Below are 22,388 nucleotides of genomic sequence, written 5' to 3' on the forward strand. Positions count from 1 at the left end.
CATGATCACAATGTCCCACCACCCTGGACAGGCTCTCTTCTCCACTCTCCGTGTCCTAAGCCTGGGCTGCCTCCTGGGCGTGGCCGGTGGGAAGTGGCCATGTCTGGCCTCAAGGTATAGGGGTGGCAGGGCCCAGAAATTTGGGGAGGAGGGGGTAATTAGCCAGGTAGGGTCTCTGGTCCATGTCAGGCTATGGCATGTGGACTCAGCTTCCCCCTGGTGGCCCTCCTTCCTGTCCCTCCGTCATTCCCCACCCCAGCATCCTCAGACACCAGTAACCTGGGGTGACTTGCTTGATCCTTGTTCCCTGGTGATGTAAGATGTTAGTTTTCGGGGAAACTGCGTAGGGGGCATCCAGGAACTCTCAGTATAATTTTGAAACTTTTCTGTAATTCTAAAACTAGTTTAAAATAAAGTGAAATGAAAAAGAAAGTTCACCACTAGTGCAGCACAGCCCTCCAAGGCACACAGCTGGACATGCCTCTGAGGTGCCACGGGCCTCCAGCTGTTCTAGAAGCAGCTTTCCAGCTTCCCAACAGGCCAGGTGGAGAGGGTTGGCTTTAGTCTGGGTGCGCTGTCGGCTGTTTGTGGTCTCCACACTTCTCTGGGGGCCCTGGCTAGTAGAAAATTCGCCGATGTGTTCAAGATTCTTCGGGGTCTGTGGCGATACCACTGGGGTAGGCTGTGAAGATGGAGGAAGGAGCCACAAGCCAAAGATTTGGTGCCTCTAGAAGCTGGAAATGGCCAGAAACAATTCTCCCCTGGAATTTCCAGAAAGAAATAGCCCTGCCCACACATGGGTATTAGCCCTGTGAGGCTCATTTTGGACAAATGGCCTCCAGAACTGTGAGATGATAAATATGTGTGGTTTTAAGCCACCAAGTTTTGGCAATTTGTCATGGCAGCCCCAGGAAACCACCATGCCCTCACCCTAAGGGATGAGGGTTCATGGATCTTCTGTTGCTGCTGTGACAGATTGGCATGGCTCCTTGGCAGCTTTTGGGGATTGGACTGATAGATGAGGATGGTCATTTGATAGAGGGTAGGAGGGGTTTGCCCGCTCTGGGCCTTTCCTGCAGGACTCCTAGCGGAATGTGTGTTCTTCCCTTGGCCTGATGGAGTGGTCAGAACTCATGGCGGCCCCCAGAACTGAGTTGAGGAACAGGCAGGAAGATCTGCTCATACAAATGGGCCACATGACAGGGTAAGGACAGGGGGTCCAACACATGCAATGCATCTGCAGGGACCCTGAGCTCATTGCCACCTCTGAATCATGATAGACCAGGGACCTTGCTGTGAGGTCCTGGCCAGCCTCAGGGCCCATCCCTTGTGAGGTCAAGACCAGGGCCTGGCGAGAGGGAGAAGTTTCCAGCAACTTGGTCCATCAGGGCAGGGGTCCTGGACTAGGGGTTCAGGAGAGAGGATGCCTGACTCCATCTCCTCTTTCCAAGGAAGTGCTGGAGGGAGCCAAGTGTCGCTGGAGTGAAACTCAGGTCAACCTTGGCATCTGATGAAAGCTCAGATCCCCAAGGCCTGGCAACAAAGCGACGGGGACCCTGCTGGCCTGGCAGGCTTGGGGACTGGCATCCCCCTCGTCTGTTCGCAGAGGACAGAGCTGTTTCTGGCTGTTTTCCAGGGTAGGCGGCATTCCTGGGATGCCCCCCCAGGGACTGAGGCCCCAGGCAGGGAGGGGTGGAGCGCGACAGCTGGTTTTGTTTTTCATCGGCTGTCTTTGGTTTGGAAAAAAGGGCAGATGGCTCCAGAAATAAATATCTAGGAACGTGCCCCTCCCCCCTCCCCAGCTGGTGATGGGCGGTGGCATCAGAACCCTGGCAAAGGTGCCATGCAAACAGCAACTGCAAAATGCAGCTCCTGGCACAAAACTGCACATGATTGAGATGGCAGAGATGGACACAGCCCTAGTATCCATCAAACTACCACAGATTTAGGGCCTTTCTTAGAAATGTATTCTGTGACAGTTCTGAAGGCCAGAAATGCAAAATGGGTCTCACTGGGTTAAAACCCAGGTGAGGGCAGGTCTGGTCCCTCTGCAGGTTCCAGGGGAGAACCGTTTCTGGCCTTTTCCAGTTTCTAGAGGTGCCATGTCTTTGCAACAGAGAGGCAACATGTCCGCAGGCCCCGGGACTAGGACGGGCACGTCTCTAGGGGTCGTTATACCAAACAACAGTAATAACTCCTAAATTCTTAAACCGGTCCTGGAAGTTGTCATACCGTGCTTGCAAATCAAAGGGTAAGGCGACAAGGGCTTCTTTGGAAGGTATTTCCAAATAATGTGGAATTAATTCACTTGGAAGAGAACTCTCCGCTTTCCCACGGAGCCAGTGCGCCCTCTGCGGGCTAGAAGCCATAGCAGCTCGCAGGCTCCTCCTGGTGGCCGGCAAACCCGGTGGCCTAGCATCCACCTCTGCCTCATCTGCCATCCTCCCGAGGAGCACAGGCCGCAACCCCCCTTGCAAAAGACCAAATGCTGTTGGCTCTGGAGCCATGAAATTTGACGTTTGAAAGGGGCGCCTGAGTAAGAAATCGACTCCCATTTTTCACACACGAGAAAACTTTGAGGGTGACTTTGTCCTGTGCCCAAGGTCGCAAAGCTAGATAGTCACAGCTGGAACAGAAACACCCCTCTATCTGTCCCCTCTCAATCTATTCTTCTGTGCTCAGCCCATTTTCTGGAAACTTCTTTCACATGGCAATAAGGCAAGGAGTTAGGATCATGTTTGGTAAGTGCGGGAAACAACTCAGGCAGGACGATGGGAGAGCAGAACCCCGGCCTGTGTCTGACACTTTTATCCTCATCTCCCCCGACCCTGCTCCCTATCACATTCTAATGCCACCCACATTCTGTGCATCTGTTTATGTATTTGGGGCACTTTGTCAGACCACAAACTGTTGTGACATCTAGTATTTCCTTGCCCTTGGGGCTGAGAGCACTCTGACAGGAAAAAAGAGAAATGACAGCGAGCAGCCGTGGGTACAAAAATGGCACAATTTATTTGGATACTCATGTGGGAACACCCACAGGTGTGGGAGAGGACAATCCCTGCCCACAGTCCCCACAGTCCCTTCCCTGACTTGACCGGGCGGAAGGGAAGAGCGGGTGATCTGGGGGTGCACAGTGGTTATGGCGTTTGGGCATGGTTTTACATTTAAGAGGAGCTACATTCCATAAGACGGTTTTCTGCATCCTGCGGGGTCTGTGTGGACCCAGTGGTGTCTGGGAGGACCAGGCCAACGCCTTGATAATCACCCTTGTTTGGTGTTGGGTGACAGCGCCCTTCTCTTCTGCGAGCACCCCAGACATCGGAGGTCCCTAGGGGCAAGCGTGGTCGGGGGAAGGGCTGCCAGGGGAAAGGCCACTGCAGGTACCAGTGGGTGGGTGGAGCTGGGGGCAAGGTATGGCTTCTTCCATCACTTCAAGCGGCTTCACACAAGCCCTGGCCACACCTCCTGTGGAGACAGTGCTGGGACTCTGGTACCGTGACCATGGAGGCCACAACAAGGTTTCCACACAAAGCGGGCAGCCAGGCTCCGTGCAGGGTCATCGCGTTATTCAGAACACAGGGGCATTTGTCTAGAGTGGTGGTAGGCTCACTATTTACAGGTAGAAAACTTTCTTCCCCCAACATCTCAAGGTGGTCGTTAGGGAGACTGCATAAAACCTCAATCTTTCATGATATGTGAAAGGCCACAGAAAACCTGGGGTATAGGTGTGGGGTATGGGAAGCCCTGACAGATGAGCCCAGTGTTTTGGAGGAACTGAAGGAACAGAAGGAGACTGAGGAAGAAAGGTGGGGGGGAGGGAGCAGGGGACATCGTACCTCTGTGACAGATACCAGGCTACGGGGGGCCTGGTGGAGGTGGGTTCCTGTCTCGCTGACCTGGAGCCCACAGCTGGTCCCCTCCCACTCTGAGCACGTTAGGGGCATGTGGGCCAGGCCTGCTGTGTCTGGTGAGTGGGGGCTGAACTCGCCCTTGGGCAGACGCACGTGCTTCACAGAGGAAGTGGTTTTCCCGGTTGCTCACAGCGTACAGAGTTAGAGCCCAGGTTCACTCTTCCCCACCGTGGAGCTCGGGGAGGCCGGGCCCTGCTATGCATAGACCCATGGCTGCTGCCACCTTGGAATCAGAGAGACGACTCAATGCCAGTGTTCAGTGGAGCTTGGGCAGCACAGAGCACGCTGTCCGATGGCTGTGGAGGTCACTGAGCTGCTGGGCCAGAAAACACGGTCCATGTTCCGGGGAGATGGCGCTGTCACTGCCTCGGGAACAGTGGGGCCAAGGGGGCCTCAGTGGCACATCCGTGCAGTCATTTCTTTCTGTTAAGAACAAGCAGGACATCAGGTATCATCATAAGAGGCAATGGAAATCACTCACACACACACACACACACACACACGGAAAAGCGGGGACGCAGTCTCTAGGGAAGCACGGGCTTCACTGCTTCATTTAGAGCCAAACCTTACAGAACAGGGAACAGACAGCAGCACTCCTGCGAGGGCAAGCTCTATGACGGGCCAGAGAAGCTACTGGTGTCTACAGACACCAGCTGTTTTCCATCCGGCTGCTCAACTCTGCTGTTGCTGAAAACAGCCACAGCAATGAGTGTGTGGCTGCATGTGCCAATAAAGTTTTATTCACAAAACACAGTATACTGGCCCCCGTCTCATACACTGCATCAGACACCAGAAGGAACCTTCTGGAAAACAGCCTGGGCATAAATAAAGACGAATACCCGTAAAACGACCTTTCACCTGGCGAACCCACTCTTGGAAATCTGTCCTTGACAGGTGACTGATAAACAAGACATGGAGACATGAAGACGCCCACCGCCACATTATGCAAGCTCGCAAAACCCTGAAAATCTTACAAAAGAGCTGACCAGATCGTCATACAATCTGTGTGATTCACAGAAAACCATGGGAAAAGTCAAGACCTTATTACGTTATTGTCCAGCTCCTTCCAGACAGAACTCTAGGCATCTATACCAGAGAAATGATGATGGGACTACGCCACTAAGTTACAAAGCACACCACAGTGGTCAGCATTTGGTGAGTAACAAGCTGAGGAGACATTCACATAAAATGAACCATTATAAAGTGAACGATTCAGCGGCACTCATCCACGATAGTGTGCGGCCTCACCTCCCTGGTCCAGAACATTCCATCCCCCAGAGTAAAGCCCCTTCCCCATTAAGTGTGTGTACTAGTAACTTTAACGGTGGAAAAATGTGTACTGATAGCCAAAGCCTGTAAGGGAATATATAAAACTGAAAAAGTGACGGGAAGATGTTTTTAGCAATTTTTAAAAATTGTAAAAGAATAGCCTTTCAAAGACCCAAATCAATGGAGGAAACGCCAGAAAAAGCGCCCATATGGACTCCAGGGCCCCTGCGAGGGTCTGAGAAGGGGACCCAGAGTTACGATGTCGGGGCAGCCCCGGGTCACCCCAGCGTTTCCAAGCTGGGGAGGTGCCCAAAGAGGGGCATGTAGATGCTCCCATTACCATAATAACTCTGGGGGTTCTGAGCACCAGCCCTGGGTTCTCACACTGGCCCCACCAGGACCCCTGAGGGACGTTCCTGACCCTTGTGAACAATGGTGGTGGCTGGTGGGCACTGGGCGAGCAGCCACCTGCCGCCCTTTGACACCACAGATCCTGCTCAAAGCAATTTGGGGAACCCTGCGCTGGACCTGGGGCAGTGTGGGGCATCCAGCACTGATCAGGCACTAAGTCTACAGCTCATGTGATGAGGAAGGGTCCCAGGTGAGCCACTCCTGCTACCTGAACCATCCCCTCTCTAGGGTGGGGTCAACATTGACTGATTTGGCAAATCCGCACACAGAGGAAGTGGATTCATAGTTCTCAGGGTGATGGAATATTCTGGAATGAGCGGAGGTGACAGTCGCACACCCTGTGAATTTACTAAAAGCCACTGAATTATTCAGTTCACAATGGCTACTGTTAAGGTATGTAAATTTTACTTCAATTAAAAACAAAAATTATTCCTTGTTCTCTGGCCAGGCAGAGAGGAGGAGGTTGGGGAGATGGGGCCATTGGGGCCACGGGCCAGCGGGCCACTGTGTGTTCGTTCAGTGCACGTTCTATGTGGTTCAGTGTCTGTGGAGACTCAGCTTCTCCTACCGGGATAGCGAGTGGGGTGTGGCTGCAGGAAGGAGCTCCTAGTACCATTCTGGGCCAAGCAATGGGGGTGACCCCCCAGGGGACCTGTAGGCACGGCAGCCCCAGCATCCAGGGCCTTTGCATCACATGGGGCTGCATCCCCATGACACCCACCCACAGGGTGGCAGCTGAAAGAACCAAAATCAAACCTAGCGGATGGGTCCCAGGCACCAGACTCTGGAAACCAAGCGACCTATGCCAGCTGTGGCCACATCCAGTGTCACCATCACAAATGTGGGCCAAAACCTAAAGAGCCAACGTCTGCTTCACTTGCTGACTCTGGGCATTTGGGGCCCCAGGATCGGGGGCCACAGTGACCCCGCCTGCCCACTCACCAGCGGCTCCAGCTCCTTGGTGTCGATGAGGCTGAACTCCTTGACGAAGTAGTAGAAGTGCTTGTAGCAGGTGTTGACGTGCGCCTCGGAGCCCATCTGTGCGATGCGGTCGAAGTGGTGGATGTACACGTGCACGAACACACGGAATAGGCGTGACAGGATCTTCCTCACCACCTGCAGGAAGTTCTTGGGGAACGGCGTGCCTGCACAAGAGAGGGGTCACCTGAGGCTCAGAGGGGCTGACAGCCTACTGTGGTCACACAGCCCGCCATGGCTGGTGACATTCCAGGAGGAGCCCCTTTCTCCAGGACCCCCAACCCTGGTCTTTGCGCCGCCAGCCCCAGGGAGCCCTCTGAAATGCAGCACCGCTCTGCTGCCTGATGAAGTCCAGGGGACAGGACGGGGACAGGTAAAGCCCATCCTCAGGGCACCTGATGTCAGCGGCTCAGATCCCGGGTGTCGAGGCTTCGCTGGGAACGCTCTGGGAGCCACGCATTCCTTCTGCCTTTGCCCAGAGTCCTTTCAGAACGAGAACGTTCCCCGCCTGCAGGTCTGCCAGCTGTGGGTCTGCTGTTTCCACTTCGGGGTCCGGCCATGGGCTTCTGTGTGTGGTTTTTCTAGTACGGTTTATTTTTCTTAATAGATATTGGACAACCCATAAAAACATATTTTTTTCACTTGGTATTTTCCACTTGCTATCTTTCTCTCTCTCCTTCTTAGTATGCTTTTATAATATTTAAATTTGATGGTCTTGTCACAGCTTAACTGAATGCATAGACTATGCTGTAATTTCTTCTCCTGTTACTGAATACTTGATTTCTTTATTTGTTAAAACTGGCAAAATATACCATGAGATTCCCCATCCGAACCATTCTAGGCGACAGCTGGTGGCACCTGGCACGTTCACAGCACTGTGTGCCCTCATGGGCTCCTTCCCACTGTCCACCAACACTTCATGCCCCACAGGACAGATGGAAGGCGTGTGTTCATGAGATCCAACCAGAGCTACCAGGTGGGCGCCTGGGACCAGAAAAGACAGACCAGCCCATCCTCGAAGAGAGGGCCTCAGGGGCTCATGGCCCAGGGGACACATAGATGTCGCTAACCGTGGGGAAGCCCTAGTGCACCAGACACATGCCCCCCGGAGATGGGATGTCAGCAGCTGGACAGCACTGCTCACGGGGCCTGTGGTCAGCTAGGTAATGACCCAAAGATGTCGAGGCGAGTGTGGGAAGGCTCACAATGTGGTGTCCGCAGCAAAACCGAGACCCAGAGCCCCGACCAGGGAGCCGACAGGGCTACTCAGAATGGGAGAGGGTCTGAGACGTGTCCAGTTAAAAGGAAGTGGGGAGGAACTGGCTCTCTGCGTGTGCTCCCTCCTGTGTGAGAACTGATGGTGGTAATGTATTCCCTTGGCTCCAAGCGTCTGAATGGTGTTGTCACAGCGGCTCGTGGGGGACCTGACTCTGAGGAAGGTTCCGTCAGCATCAATGAGACTTCTCAGTTTTCTCCACCGGACAGGAGAAAAGGCTGAAGAGGTGTGCTTGACTCTCCAGAGAGGAGCCCATGTTCACGGGTGTCTGAGGAACAGGTGCTGTCCTTGAAGGCCTTTGAAAGCCATGTGGATGGATGGTCCCCTCAAGAGGGTGGTGACCCCATGCACTAAGGGCCTCTAACAGTGGTTAGAAATCAGAAAACATGGAGCAGAGAAAGGCAAAACAGAGTGCCTGGCTCGGCGCCCAACCTACATGAGACCGGGTCTGATGCTGACCCCACCCCCTGCCTGCTCTCCAGGGTGGTGCTGGGGGAGGGGGCCATGTCGAGCAGCCCAGCCTACGACAAGGACCTAGAAATGGAATCCTCAGGACTGTGCTGCCTGTGCTTGCAATGGTACCCTCACGCTGGGGGTGAAAATCTAGGCCACCCCTGCTTTTGTAAATAAAGTTTTATTGGAACACAGGCCTGCCCATTTGTTCATATACTGTCCATGGCAGCTTTCAGGCTACATGGCAGACCTGAGAAGCTGAGAGAGAACATCTGACTCATAAAGCCAGACAGATTTACTATCTGGTCCTCTTTGGGAAAAGTCTACAGGCCTCAGTCTAACACTACAGAGCATGGGCTGGTGGCTTGGCGACTAAGTGGGTGGATAGGCATCGACGGCACTTGGAGCCCGTCCTTCCCTGGCTCAGCCACAAATCTAACCCCAAGGGATGCACGGCAGGCTCTGGTTTTCAGAAGCATCATGGACAAGAAGCAGGTACCACTGTTATGTCCACAGCGTTTCATTCCACCTCCCTAGCTGGGGTCGGAACAGGCTGAGGGGCCCAGGATTGGCAGACAGGGCAGGAAGGTGAGGCCTGGGCCAGGCAGGCCCCCGGGGAAAGCAGCAGCAATCCCAGAACCCACGACGAGAGCCTGGACGTCAGGGTGTGGCCTCAGAACCGCTGCTGGGCAGCCGCGTGGTGCCTGCCAAGTTCATTTTCTATTTTTTGTCAGTTTCCTCTTTGATAAAATTGCTGGCATTCTCCTTCTCAGGCGAGGGGCTGACAAGAGGTGCTCAGGGTCTAAGATCTAGGAGGAGGCCCTGTGTCGGCAGGCCGAGTCAGGACAGGGAGCACGTGCAAACCAGGCTTCAGGGCTGCAACACAGTCTTGGTGACCTGTCTGGGGGCTACCCAGGAATCCCTCCTTTGAGAAAGTGTCCATCGTGGGCCAGCCTTTTCTCAGACAGGCCTCTGAAAGCCCTCTGCTAGCGTCTGGCTATTTCCTGTACAGATGGCGAGTGAGGTCCAGAGGGGTGAGAAACTTGACCAGCGACCAAGAGCAGGGGCCCGAGACCCGCAAGGACATGGGCGCCCAGACCCATTCACCGTTTCCCATGAAGGTGTGTTGAGACCGATGGTGAAAGCGAGAAGGGCCTGAGTTGGTCTCCGGGGGCTGCTGTAAGAAATTACCTGCGGCTCAGGTGCTCCCTCACAGTCCTGGAGGCCAGGGCTCCCACATCGGTCTCGGGGCGCTGAGGTCAAGGTGGGGGCAGCACTGCTTCCTTCTGGAGGTTCCAGAAGAACCCGTTTCCTGCCTTTTCTGGAAGCTGCTGGCATTCCTGGGCTCACGATCCCTTTCTTTTGTCTGTTGTCACATTACCTTCTTCTCTATCTGTCGCATTTCCATGTGCCACCCCTTTGTAAGGATCCTTGTGGTGACATTTAGGATCCACCTGGATAATTCAGAATAATCGCCCCATCTCAAGAGCCTTTACTTGAAGCAAACCATGGCCCATCCACACATGGAGTGTTACCCGGCCGTGGAAAGGAGGGAGGCACCGACACTCACCACAACGTGGATGGACCTTTTTTTTTTTTTTTAAAGGAGGGCGCAGCTCACAGTGGCCCATGCAGGGATCAAACTGGCAGCCTAGGTGTTATTAGCACCACGCTCTAAGCAACTGAGGTAACCGGCCGCCCCCATGTGGATGGACCTTGAACACACGGTGCTCATGAGAGAAGCCAGACACACAAGGCTACACAGTGTGTGATTCCATTGATGTGAAATGTCCAGAACAGGCACATCCACAGACAGGATGTGCGTTCGTGGTTGCCAGGGGCTGGGGGAGGGAAGGGGGGTGATGCTGATGGGGACGGGGCTTCTTTTGGGGGGTGGAATGTTCCGAACGCCACTGAACTGTGTACTGTAGGCAGGAGGACTTCTTGCCTAGGACTGCTCTTGGTAAAGCTGGCCGCAGGCACGGCCCCCGCCCGACTCACCGACGCTGGTAGGGAACACGTCCTCGTTGTTGATCTGCACCTCGATCCAGTCCATCAGCAGGTCCATGTACCGCGGGGCGGACAGCGCTGTGGGCCTGCGGAACTTGTGCTCGTCCTGCCAGCGGTACTCGTACTTGGGGCCGCCCGACATGACGGGGCACGACTGCTCGGTGCAGCCGTCGCTGATGGTGCCGTAGATGAGGTTGACGCGGTTGAAGAAGTCCACCACGTGCACGGCCACCCAGTCGTTGAGCTCCTCGCCGGCCGGCAGCTGCACGGCCAGCTTCAGGTCCAGCCCCGCGTTCAGCGACGCCTGTGCCCTCTTGTGCAGCTCGAACCGCTGCGTGCCCGGCTCGAACTTGCGCTTGGGGCGGAAGGTCTTGTCCTTGCTGAAGACCTGCTTCAGGAAGGGGTTGGACATCGTGACTCGGCCTCGCCGTGCGCTGCTGGAGGGGTGCTCGTGCCGCTCACCAGCCCAGAGGTGACGGCAAGCTCAGGGGCCCGGGGTCTTCCCTGAGATCTGAAATAAAGAAACAGGAAGAATTGTCATCTGTTCCCAGAAACCCTGTTCTGGAAGCATGAGTGGGCTGGACTGGGGAGTTCCCCAGGACTTGCGTTTGTTTTTTTTGTTTCAGTTTGTACAAAACAACATAAATACACATTTACACCCCTCACAAAGTGATAACCCCTTCAAGTCTACTACCCATCTGACACTGTACACAGCTGTTACAATATCATTGACTATATTCCCCAAGCTGTACTTTACATCCTGTGACTATATATACAATATATATATATACATACATATATATGTATATGTATATCTATATGTATATATATATGTGTTTATATATATATATAAGTTGACATTCAATATAATTTGGTATTAGCTTTAGGTGTAAAGCACATTACTCTGCCATAAAAAAGAATGAAATCTTACCATCTGCAACATGGATGGACCTAGAGTGTATTGTGCCAAGTGAAATAAGTCAGACAGAGAAAGACAAATATATGATCTCACTTATATGTGGAATCTAAAGCACAAAATAAATGAGCCAACAAACAGAAGTAGACTCAGAAATACAGAGAAAAAACTGATGGTTGCTAGATGGGGGGGGGTTGGGGGATGTGAAGGGATGACAAAGTACAAACTGATCGCCACTAAATAGTCACAGACATGAGACACGTATGGAGAATATAATCAATAACGTAAAGATGTCGGGTGCCAGATGGTGCTGGACTTATTGGGGGGATCACTTCATAGATTATATAAATGTCTAACCAGGACTTGTGGTCTTGAGTGTCACTGAAAGGGTGCCAGATCCACAGGGCACAGAACAAAACTGCCCCGTGGGTGTCCCGACTTCTCAGAGCAGGAGATGCTGAGTCAGGGCCCCTGGGTACCCAGACCATCCAGGGTCCTCCGCCCCTGCCCAGAGGCTTTCTGTGAAGTGGGAAAGAGCGCTGAAACATGTACGGCCACTAAGGGTAACTGCAGCGGGCTAAGCAGTGGCATCTGTAAAGATATGTCCACATGCCCGGGAAGTAAGAACAGGACCTTATTTGGAAAAAGGGTCTTTGCAGATGTGATGAAGGATCTCGGGCCGTGCTCATCCTGGATTATCTGGGTGGCCCTAGGTCCAATGTCCTTATAAAAATGAAGACAGAGACGCACAGGGAGACGGCCATGTGATGATGGGAGGCAGAGGTGGGGTAATATGTCCACAGGCCAAGGGACGTCAGGGATTGCCAGCACCACTGGAGCTGGGAGAGGCCTGGAACAGACACTCCCTGGAGGCTCAGAAGGGATCAGCCCTGCTGACACCCTCCAGCGGGGCTGGCGGGGAAGAAATTCCTGTTGCTTCTGTTCTTCCGTGTCCAATGATGAAAGCAAACACTCAGGCCGCAGTCACCACGGTCTCCCCATCAGCAGCCAGTTTGCTGCTATGTTGGTGCTGGCCGGCCACAGCCCCCAGCTCTCTGGGAGTGTGTATGTTGGGGTCTCTGGGGAGCTCCCCAGGGAGAAGCCGCAGAAGGGGAAGTGCAGAAGAGAGGAAGTGAGAGCAGGGCATGTGCACCTCCCGGCTAGCTGCAGTGTGCGCCCGCGGGAGGAATAACCGTTGACAACATTCTAGTGAGTTCCCAGACCCCTTTTGCTGCGTTTAAATTTCAGTGTGAACAAAGAAGGGGCAACAGGGTAAACCTGACAAGCTCAGTGACTGACAGTAACCACACGGGGTGGTCTGATCACAAATTCCTCCTGGGCAGGTCGTGGTGGGCACTCACGCCCCACAACCAAGGCTTCCTCAGAAAAAGTCAGCCTGTACCCTAAGGGAGCCCTGTCCAAATAAATGCTCGTGTCCCTAGGATAACACAGCTTGAAATGCCAGAGCCCTTGTAGGCGTAACCACCCTCACAGTCACCCTGTCGCCCACATACCATCTCTATGTGCCCTAAATGCTAAATGTCAACTGTCCTGAACTATCCTGCACCCACCCGTGTCTCTGCATTTTCCTTTCTATCCAATCCTAGCGATTTCCTGCTTTGTTTTCTCCTTAATCTCGTTAACCTCCCACCAGTGGTTTCATGTACTTTCTTCCTGTTCCTCCTTTGAGTCCAAAAGCAGAAAGAACTGCAAACCGCCATTCTCTAGAGTATTTCCTCAGCTCTTTGAGACCTTGCTTCTGGGCATGCCCTCAGTTTCACTCAAATAAACTCTTATAAATTCTTACAGGTTCTTCTACAGGTTTGGACATCCTTTCGTCGACAGTGGGAGTTCACAGTTGTGACCTGCAGCCTGCCCTCCAGACTCAGCACACTGTGCAGCAAATTACCACTGAGGGGCTTTGAATAGCCGAATTATCAGAAAGTTCTAGATATCTTGTGTCTGAAACGGGCCTCACACCTCTGTAGGGACACTGCTCAGCCCGCAGCACCCAGGATGGCCCCCAGGGACAGTGAGCCAACGAGTCTGGGCTCAGCCAGGGCACGGTGCGGCCCTATACCCAGGTCAAGTCCAGTCCTTCCTGGGCCCAGAGGCTCCTGCCCGACTCCATGGCAGCCAGCACATATACACCATGTCCTGGGGGCAAAGGCAGAGTAACTCTGAGGACAAAATGGCCCAAGGGCACTGATGATTTCAGCCAGTGTTTAGGGAGAGCTGAGTGGTGACTTTGCCACCTCCTGGAACCCAGCATTCCCTTCCCATCTCTGGGTGCAGGTAGAAGAGTATCTACGAGGGTGGAGGACTCCCAGGTCCTGGCCTTCCAGAAATTCCTCTAGAACTGCAGGCAATGCGAGTCTCTCTCATTGTTGGGGTCAGAGGGGACGCAGCAAACTGCCAGCACAATCTTTCTGTGCTTAACAAAGACTTTCCAGTGGAAGGCCAAGCTCTGTCTTCTGGAAGCCTTTGGTTTAATCCCAGAGACTAGATATACAATACAAAATGCCTACCCCAGTGTTCTCAGCTGGGTGAGCCTGCCCCCAGGGGATGCTGGGCAGTATCTGGGGACCTCTAGGATTTTCAGACTGGGGGTGCTCCTGGCATCAAGAGGATGGGGCCAGCATCCCAGTGTCCAGGATGTACCCACCCGCCCCCAGAGAGTGACCCGGCCCCGGTGTCTCAGTGCCGTGGGATGAGGGTAGAGAACAATGGTGGGGAAGAGACCCTGGTTTAGGTCATTGCACACAATTGGTGAAATTGGGCAGAGCTGCTTTTCCGTGTGGCCCGAACCATGTAAAACCCAAAAGCTGCGCATGGGGACAGAGGAGCCAAGCAAAGACAAAAGGGCCAGAAGGATGGGAGAAACACAAGTGCAAAGGGGAGGAACCCACTCAAACATGAGGATGGCTATGATCAAAAAGGACAATCAGTGGTGCTGGTGAGGATAGGGAGAAATCAGAACGCTTGTGCCCGGCTGGTGGGAATGTGAAATGGGACAGTGCTGTGGGAAATGGTCTGGCAGTTACGCAAACAGGTACCACCTGACCCAGCAACTCACTCCTAGCCATCTACCCTAGAGAAATGACAACACATGTCCACACAAAACCTGTACATGGACGTCCACAGCAGCAGGATTCATAATCATCGCTGAAGGGTGGGGTCAGCCTGAGTGTCCATTAGCAGGTGATGGACACACACAGTGTGGCCCATCCACATAAGGCATATTACTCAGCCGTGAAAAGGAGGGAGGTGCTGACACTCACCACAACGTGGATGGACCTTGAACACACGGTGCTCATGAAAGAAGCCGGACACACAAGGCCACACAGTGTGTGATTCCATTTACGTGAAATGTCCAAAGAGACAAATCCACAGAGACAGGAAGTGGGTTAGTGGTTGTCAGGGCTGGGAAGGGGGTGAGGGTGACTGCTGATGGGGATGGGGCTTCCTTTAGGTTGATGGAATGTTCTGGAACTGGATACGGGTGGTGGCTGCACAGCACTGTGAATGTACCAGATGTCAGTGCACTGGGCACTTTCAGTGAGTGGAGTGTAGGGTACGTGACTGATATCTAATAAAGCTGTTATTTTTTAAAGTAGGGGGACAAGCAGAGCAAGTGTTAGCTGAGCCTGTGCCCCAGGAATCTCAAAGAACTAAAGATGCTCCCTCTCGCTCAAACTGAGGCAGGCACCCCTGTAAAACGGCTGTCTGCTGTGAAATGTAACCCAATTACACAAAACAAAGGTACAGTGAACGATTTGCCCCGAGTGCGAGTGACACCACCCGAGGCAGGCTGTGCTCTGGAGCAAGGAGGGCCCAGTGCCGGCCACCAGATCAGACATACCTTCACTTCCTTCCCCAAAGCCAGCCCTGGTGCCCTGGGCCCCACTGTCACTTCCTGCCACCTTGGTTAACACCCAGCTAGGCACTTTATAGTGACTCTGGGAGGAAAACACTATTCCCACTTTACAGATGGGGAAAATGAGGCCCCAATAGGGTCTCCCCTCGGCATTGCTGACATCAGGGCCAGGTCACGCTCTGTGGGGGCGTCCTGGGCACTGTTGGGTGTTAAAGAGCATCCCTGGCCCCCCACTTGATGCCAGGAGCACCTCCTGTGCTGACAACCACAGAATCGCCCAGTGTCCACTGGGGGCATCACTGCCCCAGGTGAGAGCCCCTGGGTTAGAGGATAACAACTCAGTACTAACTAGTTTATGATGATTACGTAGGTCAGTGATTCAGGCTGTGCAGGTGGTAGACGAGAAGCCTGACTGAGCGGGATGCCTGGGTCCTGTGGGTGAAGCCACGGTTCTTGCTGTCGGGCCTCGTACTGCCATAACTCACCCGCTCTGTTATTCCGGCTTCCACCCGTTTTACCCCAAATCCAGGGCCAGGAGCCCTCCGGGCTGGGCTCTCCCACACTGGGCACCTCTGCAATGACAGCCGAGTCTGGACCAGTGACCCGCTCTGGTTTTGTGGGTGGGCATGGGCCCAGGTGCCTCGGACCTGGAGGGTGGAAGGGGGTGCCTCCAAGAAGGGAAAGGGACCCAAGAGAGGAAAGGGCAGATGCAGCCATAAACACCCACCTGCCCGCTTCTGTCCTACCATGGAAGGGCAAGATGGGGCCCAGCCCAACACCCTCCAGAAAGCTCCAATTAAGAGGCCACCTCCTAAACCCCGTCTCGGGGACTGGCTGAGGCCCCAAGGGCTGGGCAGCCCAGGACCCTCCATGCCATGGGCGTGTGTGCCAGACCTGACGGTAAAGACACTGAGGCACCACCTGGACCCGCTAACAGCCCCAGCAGCCCTCGCACCTGCTCAGGTGATGAATATGCAAACAGCTGCTCAGAAAAGCTGGGAGCTTCCTAGAGCCCTCACTTTCTCATGCTTGGTCTTATTGCAGCCTCCAAACACCTCTCCACATGGGCAAGGGCAGCTCCACTTGGCAAGATGAAGTGGGGTGCTAGCCTGTCTACTAGCTGAGGGGGGCTGGCCCTGTGCCACAGGGCCCCGCAACTGCCTCTATTACAGGCTCCTGTTTACCCTGCAGCAAACCTACCTGATGGGAACCCCAACACAAACAAATCTGTACCCACCTGACCGGTTGCTACCTTCTATTTATTATGGGGCCTCTTGGGTGACGGTTGGGAGCTGAACCTCTGACAAGGTCATCTGGGGATAAGTAACCTGCACAGACAGAAGCCTCAGGGAACCCCACAGCCTCTATGCCGGCCACCATGTCTTTGTTCACATCTACTTAAGGCTGTCGCCCAGAAAGTTCTAGAAGGTTCTGTAAGACTGGGCAGGGCAGCGGAAGGGGCTTGCAAGACTGCTACTCACCTTTCTGACTCTTCTCAGAAGGTGGGAGGGTTTTTTTTTTAAGTGGAAACAACAGTTTTCTGGAAACCTTCATGGATGGGCAATTCCCGTCAAAGCCAAGAACTTTCTATCAGAAACACACACACACACACACACACACACACACACACACACACACAAGTTCTGTGCGGCCCAGGGGTGGCTGGCCGCCGACCCCCATCGCTCCCACCACATCCCATTACCATCTCTGCAGAACCTTTCTCCCAGCTCCTTTTAGAATACCTCCAAGGGCACCGCGTGGGGAAGGGTGGGACCAGCGTCTGGAAATTCAATGCTAAGGGCTCTCCTGGCTCCCAGTCAGACAAGATGTGCTGGCACTTAGAAGTTTCTAGAGTGACAGAAGTAAGATGACAAAATTCCACTGAGCCAACATACACCCACCCCCTTTTTTTTCTGAAAACAAAACAAAACACAGTTCCTCTGAGCAACCGCCTCTCATGACCCTCCCAGAGAGGTACAGCGGCCCAGCCCATTGCCACTTCCTTCCGGTGCCTCCACATCCTGCCTCTGCTGCTGACACTGCCACCACCTCAGGACACTGACCCAGACCTGCTGGGGGTGGGGCTGGAGGGCCAGGCCCCACCCTGCGGGGCACTCACAAGGCAGTTCGGCTTGGCCTTTCCCCCCACTCCCCATCCGCATAGGGAGGGGGAGGGTGTTTGCATTTTGTTGGTGTTTTGTGCTCACATCTTGGTTTCCTGGGTGAAGTTCTCCAACTTGTATTGTTTGAGGGCAGGTAGTGAGGTTTGTGGGGGCCGCTCCAGGCGTTACTGAGGGGTCCCTTAGATTCCAGCCCAATTGAGATATAATTTACATCCTTTAAATTCCTCCTTTTTAAAGTACACATGCTGGTGGCTTTTAGGAAAATCAGAGCGTGCAACCATCCCCTCTAATTCCAGGCCACTCCCATCATCCCAAAAGACACTGTGCCCATCAGCAGTCACTCCCTATCCCATTACGGGTTGAATCATGTCCCCAAAAAAGATATGTTCAAGTCCTGTGAGTGGGACCTTGTTTGGAAGTGGGGTCTTTGCAGGTATAATTAGCTAAGGTGAGGTCACACTGTAGTGGAGTGGCCCTAATGCAATGACACATCTTTAAAAGAGGGAGATTTGGACACACATACACAGGGAAGACGGTCGTGTGACGACGGAGGCAGATGTGGTGATACATCAACAAGCCCAGGGACACCAAGGGCTGCCAGTAAGCAGCCGGGAGAGGCCGGAGGGACCCACCCAGGGCCTGTGAGCAGAGAGCCCACAGCAAATGGAAGTAGGCTGGGACCTGAATTGGGGTCCCTAACCGTCCGTGTTTGCTCCAGAAAGATAGAGGGGGCCTGAGGTGTGCACAGACCAGCGTGAGGATCCTGCACCTGAAAGAGACCTCCTCCCCCTGCCTCAGTTTTCCACAGGGCAAATACAGATACAGTGTTTGACAAGACTGTGCTGCCTGGGGAATAGACAGGAGAAGAAGGTGAGTGGTTATGGGTCCTTGTGTCCACCTCTGAGGACTCGGCCCAAGGTTTCAGGAGATGCCACCACGTCCTAACTGATCAGAGCCTGTGTGTCAGGACACATGGAACAGCGCCCCTGAACACGCACACACTTGCCCTCGCTGGCTGTCCACGCTGCCCTCTGCCATCAGGATCCTGGGGCCGCGGACTTGACTGTGACTGACCTCGGAGGAGGGGAACAAAGGGTAAAGGAGTCACAGCTCTGAGCCGTCCACCATGAGCCAGGGCCTTCCACTCAAGGGTCACACTCTCTCCTGGGTGCTGTAAGCTCCCAGCAAGTCAGCTACAACTGTGGGTCTCACCAGGTGGTCATGTCCCCAGCGGACTCTGGGCGATGTCTGCATATCTGTAGATGTCATGACTGGGGGCTCCTGGCATCAAGTGGGTGGGGCCAGGGATGCTGCTCAGCGCCCCACAGTGCCCCCGACACTGCCCCCTCAGGCAATGGCCTGGCCCCGCCCCGATGTCTTACATGGGACTTGGGTGGCAGGAGTTACCCTGTCCTTTCCAGAATGCAGTTTCTTAAGTCAGATTCCCCGCTTCTGCTTAAGCAATCTGAACTTTGGGATTCCAGGAAATCAGGAACAGGGCTCACCAGCTGGGGCTCATCTGGAACTTCCCAGAGTAAACACCCAAGTTCCCAGCCGCTGCTGGGGAATTTTGTTAAACCTCCATTTTATGAGGCTCTGGGGATGTGAGAACAGCTCCCGAAGGATGATTAATGGCTGACTTTTCCGCGAACTTAAGAGCACAGCCAAAGCGTTTGCACAGATGAAACAGCCCGCCCTTCACCTGTCTGAATATGAATCGTCTAAAAAGTTCAGGAACTGAACTGGCACTTCTGTGAAACCCTCAGGGACTGAAATGACCTCTTTTGCTTTTGTGGGGGCAGTGGGGCGGAAGAGGGCAGAGAGAAGGAGAGAGAGAAAGGGGAGAGATAGAGAGAGAGAGGGAGAGAGAGAGAAAGACAGGGGAGGAGAGGGGAAGAGAGAGGGGGAGAAAGGGGGAGAGAGAGGAAGAAAAGGAGATAAAGGAGAAGAAATGGGGAGAGAGGGGGAGAGAGGGGATGCCACTTAAGACTGCAGCACAGGGAGAATTCTCGCTGCACTTGGCTTTGCAGGAGATGCAAAGATGATACAGACACAGTCTCTTCTTTAGGGAGGTTCCAATAAAAAATAAGCTATCAGCCATGAAAAGATACAACTAAATACAGATGACTAATGGAAAGAAGCCAGTCTGACAGGGCGACAGACACACTGGGATTCCAACTCTAGGACATTCTGGAAAAGGCAGAATGAGACAGACAGTGAAAGGATGGGGATTGGTGGGGAGGAGGGATGAATAGGGGGAGCACAGAGGAATTTTAGGGCAGAGAAACTACTCTGTATGACACTTGTGGGGACAGAGCCCCAGAAAGTAGTTTACAGGCTCTCGGCCTCACGTGAAGGGGTACTGGCTCGGGTGGTGAATGGCCCTCGGCTGTGGCCGGTTAGCCGATTGGCCGCTGGTATAACTGCTGTGGCTACGAAGGATTGCCGAGGAGCTGAGCAGAGCCGAGGAGAGCGGAAGAGGAGAGCCGAGAGAGAGGAACAGAGTCGAGAGAGTGGAGGAGAGTCGTCGGTTGGTCGGTTGGCGGAAAGGCGGACGGCAGGTCACGTGTCTGGTGAACCCAGCCTCCAGTGAGACCGTGGTGGTGTAGCTCCCCTACCTATGGCTCCGTGGGTGTTCCTTTTCGGCCTCACCATATCCTGCGTTCTTGTGTGGGGAGCGGGAGCAGAGACCCCGCAGGCCGCCCCGCCTGAAAGATGGCGCGGCGAGAAGGCCTCCGCGCACGACAAATGGCGCAGCGAGCAGGGTCCCCCGCACGACAACACTAATGGTGGACACATGTCATTATACATTTGTCCCCATCCATAGAATGTCCAACACCAACAGTGAATGAACCTGATGTCAACCTTGTCAGTGTAGGGTCATCCTCGTAACAAACGTCCCGCTCTGGTGGGGGACGTTGAGAGTGGGGGAGGCTGTGCATATATGGGGGCAGGGGCTACTGGAAAATCTCTGTACCTTCGCCTCAACTCTGCCACGAGCCTGAAACTGCTCTAAAAAGTAGTCTACTAAAAAAAATTATAGCTAATGCCGATTCACCCATCACAACACACCAAGCATTTGGCTAAATCCTTTGAATAGCTCACCCCATTTAAGAAATTAGTAGAGCCACAAACAGGAAGCAAAAAAAAACAAAGCCTATGAAAGCAGGAGATGGACATACATTTGTGGAAAGAATAAGCACCATGGAAGGCACTAGAAATACAATGTGCGCCCCATGTAGAATTTCAAATTTTCCAGTAGCCACATTGCAGAGTAAGAAACGAAACTGCTGAAATTAATATTCTAATGCCATGTTTCCCGAAAATAAGACCTGGCTGGACAATGAGCTCTAATGCATCTTTTGGAGCAAAAATTAATATAAGACCCAGTCATATTATATTACATTATATTATACTATACCGGTCTTATAGTAAAATAAGACCAGGTGTTATATTAACTTTTGCTCCAAAAGACACATTAGAGCTGATTGTCTGGCTAGGTCTTATTTTTGGGGAAACAGGGTATATTCTATTTAACCCAAAAGCAGCAAGACACCAACCATCTCAGTAGAGAAAATACTAAGGAGATATTTTGCCTTTTGTGAACAGACCAATCTCCGCGACCTGGCGTGCACTTTGCACGCACAGCACATCCTAATTTAGACCAGCGATGTTTCAAGGACTCATTAGCCACGCATGGCCGGTGACTGCTGTCCTGGACAGTTAGGCTCCAGAGAAGTTGTTGTGTTTTTTTTAATTAGTTCCAGGTGTACAAAGCAACACAATGATTAGACATTTACATCCCTCACAAAGTGATAACCCTAACAAGTCTACTACTCATCTGACCAGAGGTTTTTAAAAGAGGGGGGAAAACCACCTATTGGAAGACCAATGGGACAGGTGTTGTCTGAGGTGGGTGCTGGATTCCTACCCCAGGGAGGGGAGACCACATCAGAGTAGGTTCCAGGGTAAAGAAACAAAGGGGACTTTTCCAGAGGGAGGAGGGAAGCTGGGCCCGCCCTGGGGGTTGCAGGCAGAGGGGCAGGGCAGCCAGCTCTTCCACTTGCTGTGTTCTCACTCCATAATCAGTACACACATTTAGTAAGTTCTGATAACAGACCCTGACAGGATAGCGCAAACAGGTGAGGGAAAAACATCAGTCCTTAAGACGTCAACTAGTGGGGAGGGGTGCTGGGGCTCCACCAGGCTTTGGCCAGAAGCGGGACCCTGGCATCACTCAGCACAGAATCTGTAAAATGGGCTGATAAGAGCCCCCTGCATGTTAGGTGGACTGAGGAATGAGGGAGCAGTTGCCCGGAGGCCACGTGTTGGCTTCTGTTGAAGCAGGTCCAAAACCAGATGGTGCAGGCAGGCCCCTGGGCTGTGAAATATGCCAAAGTGTAAGTGCATCATGTTCAAAATTTACCTGACAGTATGCTTTCAAAATGTGCAGTTCATTGTGTGCCAATTAACCTCCATAAACATGATAAACAAAAAGACAGGAAGAATCTTACTCCAAAGTTAACAGTGGCTCTCTGGATAGTAGGACACCCCTGATTTACTTTCTGCTTTGTGACTTTCTGTATTTTCCATCCAATCCCCTTCCTCTTTCAGTGACACTTGATAAAATAGTCATTTAAAACAAACGCCAGCCCTCCAGGCAACGCAGAGAGGAGGCTGCGAAGCCCCCTCAATGGGCAGTGCTGACACCGCCAACACCTCGTGCACAGCCCTTGCCCAGTGCTCAGTGACTCCGGAGCCAAGGAAGCAAGAAGCGCACTTTTAAAAACCTAGTCCCGGTGGTTTGGCAGCCCTGAAATCCTGCGGACTTGATCCAAACCAGGAAGCGGGGTCCTGGCGATAGTTAGTGTCACGGCCCATGGTTGACCACAAAGTGACATTTGTAGCCACGAAATCGACCGAAAGCCCACTACAGCTCCCTTCCGGCAGCCCGCCTTCACCTCTCCTGAGGGACTAGAACTCCCATTGCCCGTATTCGCTCATCTGAGAACCCACCTACCGTCCTACGCCGACGGGCCGTGCCGCAGTCCCCTCGGTCCTCTGTCTCCTGTCGTCAACCCGTGTTCGGATTGCTTCGCCACCCGTTAGCGCCGGCCGCATAGCCTGCCGCGGAGGAACACCGCGCACGTCTCGGACACGC

At 53.3% G+C, this 22,388-nt stretch overlaps 1 protein-coding gene across 4 annotated transcripts; it reads right to left on the minus strand.

Moving 5' to 3' along the window:
* Window positions 1-2,993: 2,993 nt before the first annotated feature.
* Window positions 2,994-22,386, minus strand: MOB3A (MOB kinase activator 3A). Of its 4 annotated transcripts, none has more exons than XM_019743985.2 (4): window positions 22,248-22,386; window positions 10,303-10,822; window positions 6,537-6,739; window positions 2,994-4,337 (listed from the first exon to the last, which is right to left on the minus strand). In XM_019743985.2, the coding sequence occupies exons 2-4, from the start codon at window positions 10,721-10,723 to the stop codon at window positions 4,308-4,310; spliced, it is 654 nt and encodes a 217-aa protein (XP_019599544.2). In that variant the 5' UTR covers window positions 10,724-10,822; window positions 22,248-22,386; the 3' UTR covers window positions 2,994-4,307. The 4 variants fall into 4 exon arrangements, with proteins under 4 accessions (XP_019599544.2, XP_019599546.2, XP_074193597.1 ...); XM_019743987.2 differs by having other exon boundaries at window positions 22,244-22,373; XM_074337496.1 differs by lacking the exon at window positions 22,248-22,386 and adding an exon at window positions 16,847-16,986.
* Window positions 22,387-22,388: the final 2 nt, after the last annotated feature.

Source organism: Rhinolophus sinicus, linkage group LG07, assembly GCF_036562045.2.
Source record: "Rhinolophus sinicus isolate RSC01 linkage group LG07, ASM3656204v1, whole genome shotgun sequence".
Taxonomy (NCBI): Eukaryota; Metazoa; Chordata; class Mammalia; order Chiroptera; family Rhinolophidae; genus Rhinolophus; species Rhinolophus sinicus.

Bases quoted from the DNA above. Each gene is read 5' to 3' on its own strand.
- MOB3A (XM_019743985.2), bottom strand. From the start codon at position 10,723: ATGTCCAACCCCTTCCTGAAGCAGGTCTTCAGCAAGGACAAGACCTTC. The intron at 6,740-10,302 runs GTGAGTCGGGCG...TCTCTTGTGCAG, and splicing joins CGTGTTCCCTACCAGCGTCG to GCACGCCGTTCCCCAAGAAC. The intron at 4,338-6,536 runs GTGAGTGGGCAG...TGTTCTTAACAG, and splicing joins CCAAGGAGCTGGAGCCGCTG to AAAGAAATGACTGCACGGAT.